Raw genomic sequence first — 14197 nt, forward strand, 5'->3', positions numbered from 1 at the left:
CTAATTGTCACTGTTTATGTGAACAGATCTGTGCCCCCTTATCTTTCTTACCATCCTGCTAACTCACGCCTGTGATCTCTCCCACCCCAACTGCTTTTACTTAGGAGCATTTTTTCTATGTGTAAGTTAAAGAAAGCATTTATTTTTAAAAACATACATTTTATTTCACTCTTCCTTTGAGAGAAAAATATTTTCATTTTAGGGATTTCTTTATGCTATCTTTTTTCTTGTACTATGTATAACATCCTTGGGGTTAGTTGATACCTTTTAGTATTAACTTTTTTTGGTGTCTGGGATAATAGTGTGCATGTGGGCAGTTGTTATTTGGTTACATGCAGGCTCTGTATTAAATTACTGGTGAGAATCACTAGCGTTGCTCCATTGTAAGATTACAATAAATTCTTTTATTTACTTGCAGGGATATTTAGCAAGGTGTTAAGTACCTCTCTCTTTATCCTTACCTGTGGAACACCTGCCTACCCCATAGACTTATAAGGATCAAATGAGATAATGAATATAAAAGCTCCATCTAAATGTATGGTATTTTTTAGAAACTACTTGAACACTTTAAAAGAGGTTTTCAGACAAAGATGTCACAAAGAAAGAAAACTACAGGCCAATATCGCTGATGAACATAGATGCAAAAATCCTCAACAAAATACTGGCAAACTGAATCCAACAGCACATTAAAAGGATCATACACCATGATCAAGTGGGGTTTATTCCAGGAATGCAAGGATTCTTCAATATACGCAAATCAATCAACATGATACATCATATTAACAAATTGAAGGAGAAAAACCATATGATCATCTCAATAGATGCAGAGAAAGCTTTCGACAAAATTCAACACCCATTTATGATAAAAACCCTGCAGAAAGTAGGCATAGAGGGAACTTTCCTCAACATAATAAAGGCCATATATGACAAACCCACAGCCAGCATCGTCCTCAATGGTGAAAAACTGAAACCATTTCCACTAAGATCAGGAACAAGACAAGGTTGCCCACTCTCACCACTATTATTCAACATAGTTTTGGAATTTTTAGCCACAGCAATCAGAGAAGAAAAAGAAATAAAAGGAATCCAAATTGGAAAAGAAGAAGTAAAGCTGTCACTGTTTGCAGATGACATGATACTATACATAGAGAATCCTAAAGATGCTACCAGAAAACTACTAGAGCTAATCAATGAATTTGTTAAAGTAGCAGGATACAAACTTAATGCACAGAAATCTCTGGCATTCCTATAATATACACTAATGATGAAAAATCTGAAAGTGAAATTAAGAAAACACTCCCATTTACCATTGCAACAAAAAGAATAAAATATCTAGGAATAAACCTACCTAAGGAGACAAAAGACCTGTATGCAGAAAACTATAAGACACTGATGAAAGAAATTAAAGATGATACAAATAGATGGAGAGATATACCATGTTCTTGGATTGGAAGAATCAACTTTGTGAAAATGACTCTACTACCCAAAGCAATCTACAGATTCAATGCAATCCCTATCAAACTACCACTGGCATTTTTCACAGAACTAGAACAAAAAATTTCACAATTTGTATGGAAACACAAAAGACCCCGAATAGCTAAAGCAGTGTTTAGAAAGAAAATTGGAGCTGGAGAAATCAGGCTCCCTGACTTCAGACTATACTACAAAGCTGTAGTAATCAAGACAGTATGGTACTGGCACAAAAACAGAAAGATAGATCAATGGAACAGGAAAGAAAGCCCAGAGATAAACCCACGCACATATGGTCACCTTATCTTTGATAATGGAGGCAAGAATATACAGTGGAGAAAGGACAGCCTCTTCAATAAGTGGTGCTGGGAAAACTGGACAAGTACATGTAAAAGTATGAGATTAGGACACTCCCTAACACCATACACAAAAATAAACTCAAAATGAATTAGACCTAAATGTAAGGCCAGAAACTATCAAACTCTTAGAGGAAAACATAGGCAGAACACTCTATGACATAAATCACAGCAAGATCCTTTTTGACCCACCTCCTAGAGAAATGGAAATAAAAACAAAAATAAACAAATAGGACCTAATGAAACTTAAAAGCTTTTGCACAGCAAAGGAAACCATAAATAAAACCAAAAGACAACCCTCAGAATGGGAGAAAATATTTGCAAATGAAGCAATTGACAAAGGATTAATCTCCAAAATTTATAAGCATTTCTTGCAGCTCAATAACAAAAAAACAAACAACCCAATCCAAAAATGGGCAGAAGACCTAAATAGACACTTCTCCAAAGAAGATATACAGATTGCCAACAAACACATGAAAGAATGCTCAACATCATTAATCATTAGAGAAATGCAAATCAAAACTACACCGTTCAGAATGGCCATCATCAAAAAATCTAGAAACAGGGCTTCCCTGGTGGCGCAGTGGTTGAGAGTCCGCCTGCTGATGCAGGGGACACGGGTTCGTGCCCCGATCCAGGAAGATCCCACATGCCGCAGAGCGGCTGGGCCCGTGAGCCATGGCCGCTGAGCCTGCGCTTCCGGAGCCTGTGCTCCGCAACGGGAGAGGCCACAACAGTGAGAGGCCCGCATACCACAAAAAAAAAAAAAAAAAAAAAAAATCTAGAAACAGTAAATGCTGGAGAGCGTGTGGAGAAAAGGGAACACTCTTGCACTGTTGGTGGGAATGTAAATTGATACAGCCACTATGGAGAACAGTATGGAAGTTCCTTAAAAAACTACAAATAGAACTACCATATGACCCAGCAATCCCACTACTGGGCATATACCCTGAGAAAACCATAATTCAAAAGAGTCATGTACCAATATGTTCATTGCAGCTCTATTTACAATAGCCAGGACATGGAGGCAACCTAAGTGTCCATCAACAGATGAATGGATAAAGAAGATGTGGCACATATATACAATGGAATATATTACTTAGCCTTAAAAAGCAACGAAATTGAGTTATCTGTAGTGAGGTGGATGGACCTAGAGTCTGTCATACAGAGTGAAATAAGTCAGAAAGAGAAAAACAAATACCGTATGCTAACACATATATATGGAATCTAAGAAAGAAAAAAAAGTCATGAAGAACCTAGGGGTAAGACGGGAATAAAGACACAGACCTACTAGTGAATGGACTTAAGGACATGGGGAGGGGGAAGGGTAAGCTGTGGCAAAGTGAGAGAGTGGCATGGACATATATACACTACCAAACGTACAATAGATAGTTAGTGGGAAGCAGCCGCATAGCACAGGGAGATCAGCTTTGTGGTTTGTGACCACCTAGAGGGTTGGGATAGGGAGGGTTGGAGGGAGGGAGACGCAGGAGGGAAGAGATACGGGAACGTATGTATATGTATAACTGATTCACTTTGTTATAAAGCAGAAACTAACACACCATTGTAAAGCAATTATACTCCAATAAAGATGTAAAAAAAATTAATTAATTAAAAGAGGGTTTTTTTTGGGGGGGGCGTGGATAGTGAAATGTTGTGAATTACAAAGAGCCTTTATATGAACTTTGCATTTCTCCAAGCCATGTTGAGAAAGAAATTAAGTGTTTTATACTTGTAAAGAGACATCCTTTTGCAAAATTCATGGAGGCAGACCTGTACAAGCAAAAAGACCTTCTTTCTGAATGCTAATTAGCAGCTCTTTGTATGTGTTCGATTTTGTTCCATGGGATAGATGACAAGCTTATTATATGAAGAAACTTTAACGAAAAAAATATCATCCTCTTATTTGTGTTAAAATCGTGTAGCAACAATAGTGATAAATGTGTTGACAGTAGTATTAGTGGCTAATGGTTTAAATTTGAGCTTATGTGGACTACTGAATCATTACATACTGCAAGTGCCTTGTAGTTGTAGTAATTGCTAGAGGGAAAGGAGACAATAGAGTGTGGCAAATAACCAGTTAGTCTTTGGATTTACTCTTGTCTTGTTGAACCTGCTAAGGGCAAAAGCCAGAGTTATCAGTGCTGGTTTTGTTTTGTTATTTTTCTTACTTTTCTTTTTTTTTTTGTAATACAGTTTGCTGAGTTTTTGCTTGTTGTTTGTTTCACTTGTAAATTAGTTGGTACCATATATTGAATTGGGTAGATTCCATTGTTGACTTCCAGGTTTTTGTTTTTTTGTTTTTTAATGAATAGTGATGAACTCTTGGGAATTATTGAACACTTAACTGCTCATTCATAATGGAAGAGGATTAATATTTCTTTGAGGAACATTATAAGTTCCTTGAAATTTTTGAAAATATATGCACTATGCTAGTATTTGAATTCTAATAAATGTTGCCTAAAATATTTTTCTTCCTTCCTTTGCTTCAACTATGATCCTCTATATGACTATCTGAAGACTATCTTAATTTGACTTTAACTCTTGGAATTAAGAGTTTATGGCTCTCATGAAATCTGTGAAGCATATTTTTGTTTTTTGAGAGACTGGAGAGTTTTAGTAATTTATTCATATTAAGGTGCTATATTAGTCAGGGTCCTGGCTGGAAAGAGATGACACATCTTTAAAGGAATTAACAGAGTGGGTTTAATGAAGGGACTAGTTACTGAGGTGTGGGCAGCATTAAGGAAACCAACAAGAGATGGTGAAGTACCCAGAGACTAGTGACAGTAGGAATTTTTACTGTCTCTCTGCCTGAAGGGGCAGAGAGTGAACTGTGTCAGTGGGACCTGGCGACTGCTGAAGCCATGGAGGAGGAGCTGCCTGTTGGGATTTGTGGCCACAGAGGAACAGAGCCAAGGTCAGAACTCCTGCAAGGCAGGGAGGGAGCAGTTGTGTGTGGTACTAATAGTACTAGAGCCTCTTTCTCCTCCCACAGCCTCCTGTCCCGCTGATACCTCCTACTGGCAGATCCTTATTGAAAGCCAGAGGGTAAGGAAACTCAGGTGATACAGTCCACAGAGGTCAGCTACCTGGGCACTGATCAGGGCAGAGAATGAAGCAGAGCTTGGGGAAGGTGGAGAGGAAGGAAGTGGAGCACAGCAAGTGGAAAATAACCAGAAGTTTTTTTTTTTCTTCATGATCATCATTATAACTGTGAATTACTGACTTGCAATACATGAAATACAAAGCAAAGATTCCTGCCCTCTAAAAGTTTGAAGCTAATACAGATATCAGTAGTACAGTCAAATTAGTGAAAATCCATGCTATGAGAAAGCAAAATTTTACTGTCATCAAATTAATGAATAGAATATTTATATTGGAGATAAACTCTTATGTAAGTATATTTTGTTGCAGTGGGGAGTAATGGACAGAAGAGTTTATTCTGATAGGGTAGAGTTATGAAAAAAGTTCTCCTTCACTTCATTAAATAAAGATTGATGCAGGAATAAAACTTTTGTAAATGGTTCTTATAAGAGAAGGGACAAAGACTGAACACTCACAAGGGGAGCAACATGATCCCATCTTGGTCCTCTCTCTTTTTCTTCCAGGGGAGGACAGAGAAAACAGCCAAGTAGTCCTAGTGTGGCTCCTGTCTTGATTTCTTTTCTATAGGGAGGGAGAAGCTACTGTATATGGCAGAGTAGTCAGACAATATGCTAAATATCCATGGGCTCAAGAGAAGCTGCACTACCAGACTGGCATTACATTATGAAAATGAGGCGATGCCCTTTCTTCCTGTCTGGACTCTGCAGATAGAAGGAAAGCCAGAGGCTTTTCTGCCTCTCATTCACTTAAATGAGATGGGGTGGGAATTTTAAATTAAGCCACCTTAATATTTCAGTCATCATTTAAAGTGAAAGGCATTTATTGCTTGTGAAAGGCATTGGGCCTTTTGCCACATTAACTGAACTCCTATTCACTCATGATAGATTCTTAAGAAAAAGCTGTACAAGTCCACACTAGTATTTTCCCCACCAACAGCAGTTTGGCCTCAATTATCTCTTTTACAGTAATACTCTTTGACTGCCAATTTGGACAGTAGTTTTTATAACATGAAAACCTATTGGGGTTTGGAGAATCAGAAACTTACTGTTGCCATCATTAAATAAGTAAATGACCATGGGCTATATTTGGCTACTTCGGATTTTTGTGCTGTTTTTCCCCTACATTTTATAATTTACAATTACCTCAAATTGTAAAGCTTGAAACATGCTTGTACCTAATAGGTGGTAGACTTAGGTCATAGCTTTTCCTGGTATTCAGAGATAGTAAATCTTCATTATGTTTTCAGTTTGTAGTGTGAAACTTTAAAGGAGACAGTCAATTTTGGACTTCTTCCAGGTGTCTTTCCATGCAAATGTTGGACAGGATTATAATTAATGGATATTTGGCAAAGAATCGCATGATGTGGAAGAGAATTATTGTTTTATCCATCAAATTATAAAAATTCTTTCCAAAATAAATTTGTTTTGTTGTTAGACAAATTGTAGCCAAGGGTTAAAGACTAGGAATTGTATTCCAATGTTTTATCCTTTTTTTAAATACAATTTTATTTATTTATTTTTATACAGCAGGTTCTTATTCGTTATCTATTTTATACATATTAGTGGCCAATGTTTTATCTTTAAGGACACTCCTGGTACTCAGTCTGAAACTTCAGTCCTTGTTAGATTGGGAATCAAATTATAAAGCAAATACTGATATAATGCCATTGGTTAATGAACAACAATGTTTCCAATCTAAATTTAAGAAGCAGGGCTCTTGTATTTGGGTCAACATATATTATAGGTAGAAGTTATAGTATGTTAGTTAACAGCCCGAGAATTAACAACTTTTGAACTATGACATGGAAAGACCCAGGATTTTAAAAACTCCCAAATGATTCTTATATAGTCAGCTTTCAGAATCACTTTGTCTAGACCAGCTTATCTGATGTTTGAATTCCTTGATTATCTAGGCTGTGTTTGGATGGGACGCTTCTGATATAGTTCATTCAGTTTTGTCGTTGAAGAATTTCTAGGCATTTTCTTCATAATATGTCTGACAGCTAAAATTCCTTAATATCTTAAAGTTCAATGAATAGTTAATGGCCAATGGCTAGTCAGATTCGTATTAGAAACTACTTTTAAATCTATTAAACATTTATATGTAGAAAAAGTACAAGTCCCCCAGTCTATCATTTAAAAATTTTTGCACTTTGTCATAGATGTTAGAAATTTGATCAGAGTTTGATGTGTAGCTCTGAAGAATGTCTTCACGTCTTAAGTATGACAGTATTTGGAAGTGGAGCAAAACTTTTCCATATAAAGTCTCAGCCTTTATTTCCTGAAATACACCTGGCTAAATAAAGTTAAGGTAATCAGGGTATAGCAGTTCTCCTCTCTGGAGTTTATGTTAGAGAAAGAATATGTATAAAAAGGAATGTGTTTCATTATTAAACAAACAGCCTTTGGTGGTAGCCCCCTGTGAGCACGGGCAGGCTGAGCTTTATGTGCATCTAACAGAATTTGAAATACAAAATATTAAATCTAAGAGCCCAACATGAACAGACGCTCACAGAAGAGCAAAAGAGTTCTCTGAGTTGAAGAGAAATATGTGTACAACAAGTAGGCTCCCCTAGGTGTTTACTGATAAACATAATGATGGATTCAAGACTGGAGAGAAGCTAGGATTTTATCTTAACTTTACTGGAAATATCAGAAGTTGGGGGGAGGATGAGAATGAAAGAGAGAGAGAGAGAGCAAAGTGTGAGCATAAGAGAACTGTTTGGTTCCAGCCCAAGCTCTTTAGAATCTCCAGAAGCTTCACCTGTCCCCAGTGGTTCACAGTGAATGTAGTCTGGACCCCCTGGTAAATTCTTTGTTAGCGTCATTAAGGTGAGGTGATTGGAAGCCTGTTGACTCCATTATTGAAGAGCCAACCTTTATCCCTAAACAGTAGATATGCATCCAGATTCCTTTGACAAACTTGAATTCTTAATTAAGTTCCAAAGTGCAAGTGCTCTCTCTCACCAATGACTTTGAAATACTGTGCTTTCCACTAATTATTGTGTTTTATAATTATTTTTGGCAGCAGTTGACATCATTTCCTATAACAAAATTCATTTCTAAAGTGAGCAAAATGATTGATCTTTAAATTAATAAAGCATATCCCCTTTGTGAGTGTAGTCAATTCTCTCTCTCCTCTGCTGGAATGGAGCATAGAGTCCAAAACAGTGACTCATGAAAGAATTACTTATATTCCCTGTTGAAACACAGTCTGTGGGTACATTTGATGTGACTTTACCTTTTTAATTATGTTTTACTTAATCTGATGCTAATATTGGTGGGCATTCCTTGATATTAAAGCAAATAATGTTTATAATTCAGGAGGTTTGGGAGTGGTAGAGGAGAATGACAGGGGAGAGCTAGAAAGTACCAACCTCCTTTATAGTCAGTAAACAATTGTGTTTATGTTAAGCTAGCAGAAAATGATTATTTTCTTTTGCTGCAAGTATCTTTAAATAAGTCAAGGAGCATCAGTAGCAGTAAATATTAGAGCACTGTGAACATTAAGAATAGCAGTTGATTTCTTCTTTTAAGTCTTAGTTGACTTTACACTGACATGCTCAAGGACTGTATAGAATTACTCATCCAGGTATAATTATGGGCAGTTTCTGTTGTACATTTTTATTAGGTTCCAGCACTGAAGTTCTCAATCAAGCCTGGGAATTAGATACAATTTATGCCTTGGAGACTTAGAATGGCATAATTGAGTAATTCCACACTGGTATAATTACGATCAGCCTAACATCTGGAATAATCAATTTTAAATGATTAACTACTCTGAACTCTGACCCAAATCCAGATATGCAGTTTTTTCCTAACATCTGGAATAATCAGTTTAAAATGCTTAACTACTCTGAACTCTGACCCAAATCCAGATCCGCAGTTTTTTCCTCTCAATACTCAAGAGAATTGGCAATTAAGACAATACTCAAAATAATTATTTTTTAGGATGTTTACATATTTGCCAGAATCCGATAGACACCTGCCTCTTACAGTAAATCTCAGCTGATAAAAAGCCCTTACACAGATTACAACTTGGAAAATAACATTTAAACAATATTATTTAATTATTTGGACTTAGACATTTACCCTAGACAATGGATAGAAAATTCTCCATGGGATTCTTGAGATGGGTGTTTTATGATACTGTGTTTTTACCCCCAGAAAATAATTCCATTTTTTGCAAACTAAACATTCTCTTTGTTGCTATTAGCATTCTTTATGGTCAGTAGAGGGAGCACAAGTTTTCTAACAAACCATCACAAACTGAAGTGACATATCAGTGATGGTATAAAGGGGAAAATCCAGGCTAGTTCATATTGGTTCATGTTCCAGGGTCCCTGAGAAAAATTAAAATTTATTAAGTAGAAGGCAAGAAATATAGAGATAAACTGTAATATCAGATATGGAGACCATGTTTTAAGTTGAGATGTATTAACAAGAAAAAAATCGACATAATTCCTTTAATATTTAAAAATATGTGTTGTGATGCACAGATTGGCTAATGATTAATTTTACTGGAGGTTTTGTTTGTCTTTTGTTTGCTTTATTTCTTTATAAATTCCAGAGGTCACTTTAGGGGTATCTGAAATGGTTACTTGTATGATGTACTAAAATTTGGTATAGCTAAAGAGGTGTGATTTATGCATGAGCCAGTTATGTTTTTGTATTTTTTAACAAGGGCTAGAAATTTTTTTCTCAGAAGAGTATTCTAAAGACTGACTGTGTTGTGATTAAGGACTTAGTCATTAGCTAAGAACATATATTTCAGGAAAAAAAAACTTACAAAAGTCTTTTATAAATGTGGCTGGTAGTTCCAATGGAATGTTTACATGTTTTGTGAGCATTTGATGGGACATGGAAGATGATCGTTGTCCTTGTCAAAAAGTTACTATGATATATGAGTGGTGCTATTTAGATTACAAAGCAACTCAGGTGGCATAGATGCTTATTTGTGATACTGTGTTAGGGTTAAGTACAGAGGAAACCAAGTCACTTTAATCCCTCTCTCTGGTGTCTTATAGCTATAAAAATAATGTCACCAAGCATTTTTGTAACAGTTTTACATTCTTTTTTAAAAATGAGACAGCTCTTTAAAATTAAATTGGACCAATGGAAATAGGGTCATTGTATAGAGGAGTTAATTGAGATGTATTGAGATTTAGTGAGCTATTCAAGGTTGTATAGTACATTAGGATAGTCAACAAAACCAGAATCCAGAGCTTTTGACTCCTGGTTCAAGGAGTTATGAACTAAGAGTTCATACAGTTGTAGTCTAGAACGATTTCAGAATATAGGAAAATTATTTAAACCCTGATCCTTTGTTAAGTGCCTGTTTTGTGCACAGCATTGTGTTATTACTTTTGTTTGATAAAAAATTGAGAAAAATCATAACCATCCATGAAACTATATTGTGCAGTAGTAATACAAATAGTGGACAAAGGGTGTTTCAAACAAAAAATGTTTATATTATATGAAAGCTAAAGGTACTTTTTAGGTCTAATGCAATAGAAAACTCCCTGCATACTAGAATATAGTTATGAGAGAATTTGGAGGAAATAGCCAAGGAGGTTTTGCTTCCATGTGAAGAGAATGGCTCTGAGATTGAGGGGCCATAATTTTTGGAGGAGGTAGTCTTTCACACTTGCTTAAATAGGATTACTGAGGCAGTCAGGTTGAACAGGGGTGGTTTTGGAAACTATAGTTAAGAGGGAATGCTAAATCATATAATCAGAGAGCTAGCTGAGACCTTGAAGACTGTCCTTGCATTAATTTTACAGCTAAGGAAACTGAGACCTGAGTGATTCTGAGTTATTTGCCCAATGTTAGTCACACAGGTGGATGGGGGCAGAACTGGAATTAGTTCCCCTCCAAATGCCTGGATATGATAACAGAATCTAGAAGGTGGCAATTTATGGAGATACATTGGTTGTGAAGAGTAGAGTTGAGTACACTTTTGCAGAGAGGTTATTTCCATCAATATTTAAAAGAGGGAAAAGAGAAGTGTTAATTCATTTTTGGTTTTTTCGGAAGAATAAATCAAAGTAGAAGAATGTAGTGATCCATGGAACAAATTGAAAAGTAGGATGAGCTGCCTGATGGCAAATATGAAAATGACCTTGTTAGCAACTTCTAAGACATTTTTATTAATAACAATAATAAAGATAACAAAAATGATGTTACCAACACAGCTACCATTTATTGAATGTTTACCCTGTGGCATCATGTCAAGTATCTTATGTACATTAGTTCATTAAATTATTGCACCCTGTGACCTAAGTAATTACTATGCCATTTTGTAGATGAAGAAACTGAATCTCAAAGAGATTAAGTTATTACCCTAGTCACACCAGTAGTCAGCTATGGAATAAAAATTTGAATACTGATTCTGTTTGAATTCCAAAGCTAGTGTTTCTGAAACTTAACTAATGAATAGACCCTCTTTCTAAAGGAAAATAATCTGCCCTATGCCCCAAATAGACTTATTTTATTATAAGACTACTTTAAGCATAAACACAGATTCCTTAAACTTATAGCTCTTATATAAGTTTTAAAAACTAAAAAAATAACAAATTCCAGCAAACTTACAAGATCAATAAAATTCAAATTAATGATATTAATATGAAAGATGAAGTTTTTGCTGAAATGAAAATACCAATTGCAAGATGAATTTGTAGCTAAATACTATTGCACAACTGTTGGTGGGAATGTAAATTGATACAGCCACTATGGAGAACAGTATGGAGGTTCCTTAAAAAACTAAAAATAGAACTACCATATGATCCAGCAATCCCACTACTGGCATATACCCTGAGAAAACCATAATTCAAAAAGAGTCATGTACCACGATGTTCATTGCAGCACTGTTTACAATAGCCAGGACATGGAAACAACCTAAGTGTCCATGGACAGATGAATGGGTAAAGAAGATGTGGCACATATACAATGGAATATTAGCCATAAAAAGAAATGAAATTGAGTTATTTTTAGTGAGGTGGATGGACCTAGAGTCTGTCATACAGAGTGAAGTAAGTCAGAAAGAGAAAAACAAATACCGTATGCTAATACATATATATGGAATCTAAAAAAAAAAAAAAATAATGGTCACGAAGAACCTAGGGGCGGGATGGGAATAAAGATGCAGACCTACTAGAGAATGGACTTGAGGACATGGGGAGGAGGAAGGGTAAGCTGGGGCAAAGAGAGTGGCATGGACATATATACACTACCAGATGTTAAACTGATTTTACAGTTTCGGGAAGCAGCTGTATAGCACAGGGAGATCAGCTCGGTGCTTCGTGACCACCTAGAGGTGTGGGTTAGGGAGGGTGGGAGGGAGGGAGAGGGAAGAGATACCGGGATATATGTGTATGTATAGCTGATTCACTTTGTTATAAAGCAGAAAGTAACACACCATTGTAAAGCAATTATACTCCAATAAAGATGTTAAAAAAGATGTTAAAGACGTTATTGCACAGTTCTTCTGAGTTTGGCGTGCCTATATTGCTACATGCTTTGTGAGAACTTGGTTCCACTTCCACTTTCCTCTATTCTTACTTTTTCAAATTATCCCTTCCGACAGTACTCTTTAACAGCATCATTTGCTCTTCACTTGGTGCCATCAGTTATTTATTGTAAATTATACCTCTGTTCTCCTTAGCTGTGACAAAGAACTGCCAATTTGATGGTTTGGATGCTGAAATGCCATGGCAGTGTGTATTTAGTTATAAGATGATGGTCATCCAGGTGATCTGGGATATGTTCATTTTTTTCAGTTTATTATCTAGAAGAAACCACAAAACTTAAGACTCATAGAGTCTACAAATCATAACCAGGTCTCTGGTGTTCCCACTTACAGAAAAAATTGCACTGCCCTTTCCCTCAAAACTCTCAAAACCATCTGGTTTCTGTGAGATAATAGTGGAGACCCAGGAAAGCCTCCATCTCCATCTACTCTCAGTGCTGCCTTAGTTCAGGCTACCACTGTTTTGCATCTGAACTTCTGCCACAGCTCCTAGTTTTACCCCACCAAACTATTCTCCACAGTGTATTCTACTCTAGTGAGTTTTCTGTAATACAAACTTCTAGAACTCAGCTTAGCTACCACTTCTTTCTGGAAACTTTGCCCTATTTCTTCTTATCATCTGCTTCCTGACCCTATCCATTATCACCTTCGCTATCCCCTCCCCTAGATTGAATTAGTTACCTTTCCTTTATTCTTGTTTTATAACTCCATAACATCCTAGGCCTACCTTTATTAAAATGCTTAGTACATTGTGTTGAATCCTTAATTTTTGAGTCTCCCCAAGTAGGATGTTAGGTTCTTTAAAGTGAAGCCTACGTTGTGCATCTTCTATGTAGCACATTGTCTGAAAAGGAGGAAGGTTCTGATGATACAGCTGTGATCTTGAATCACAGGTCAGTTGTAATTTTAGGAGTGAGGAGTCAAAATAGGCAAGAGCAAAGTAGACATTTCCTTGTCTTTCCCATTCATGTATGTGAAATTTATACAAATTACCTAAATAGTTAATATAGTAGACTCTTTTAGTGTGTAATCAACATAATTTTGGAAGTAATCTTTCCATAAGGAATTATATGATAGCATCATTTTGCTGTCTTTTTGTTTTCTTTTGGTTAGGAGCTGTGATTATCTCCACACCCCAGGACATTGCATTGATGGACGCACGTAAGGGAGCTGAGATGTTTCAAAAAGTCCACGTGCCTGTAAGCATTTACACCTTCATTGTTGCAAAAATCTGAAACACTTCTAACTGAAAAAGCAAATCATTGAGAAATACAATCCAAATTTTAATTTAGTTCTGTGCAGAAATCTGTATGAACACCCTACTTCATTTTAATGGTTACTCTAAAAACACATATATAGGTACAAACATGTATGCATGTTATATTAATCAAAGAGAATTCTAGAACATCCTTCAGGCATGAATTTTCTGAACAAGTACTACCTTTCTCAATTATTTGTAGCTATCACTGAAAAAATAATAATAAGAGAATTTTAAGAAGTTATTTAGGTAGATACACTTGAACAGATCACCAGTGGGAAACAGGTGAAAAAGATAACTTTTTTCCTTCTGTCTTCTACAGTTTAACTCATTTGTAACTCACCATTTTCTTGAAAGTATCTAAGAATTTTGTATACAAAAATGGCAAAAAAATATAAAAATAAGAGAAAGGACAATTAAAATCAGGTGGAGTCAGAAGTGAAGTCTGTAAATAACTTGCATGCCATTAGGGGACTTA

At 36.0% G+C, this 14197-nt stretch overlaps 1 protein-coding gene across 7 annotated transcripts in view; it reads left to right on the forward strand.

The window, feature by feature from the left end:
* Positions 1-14197, forward strand: part of NUBPL (NUBP iron-sulfur cluster assembly factor, mitochondrial) — a 347659-nt gene that overhangs the window by 303302 nt on the left and 30160 nt on the right. For all 7 annotated transcript variants that reach the window (XM_082618598.1, XM_082618600.1, XM_082618599.1 and 4 more), the window contains one exon: positions 13575-13660. In XM_082618598.1, coding sequence (XP_082474724.1) covers positions 13575-13660 — 86 coding nt within the window. The remainder of the gene's footprint in view (positions 1-13574; positions 13661-14197) is intronic.

Source organism: Mesoplodon mirus (assembly GCF_964341445.2).
Source record: "Mesoplodon mirus genome assembly, chromosome: 4".
NCBI lineage: Eukaryota > Metazoa > Chordata > Mammalia > Artiodactyla > Ziphiidae > Mesoplodon > Mesoplodon mirus.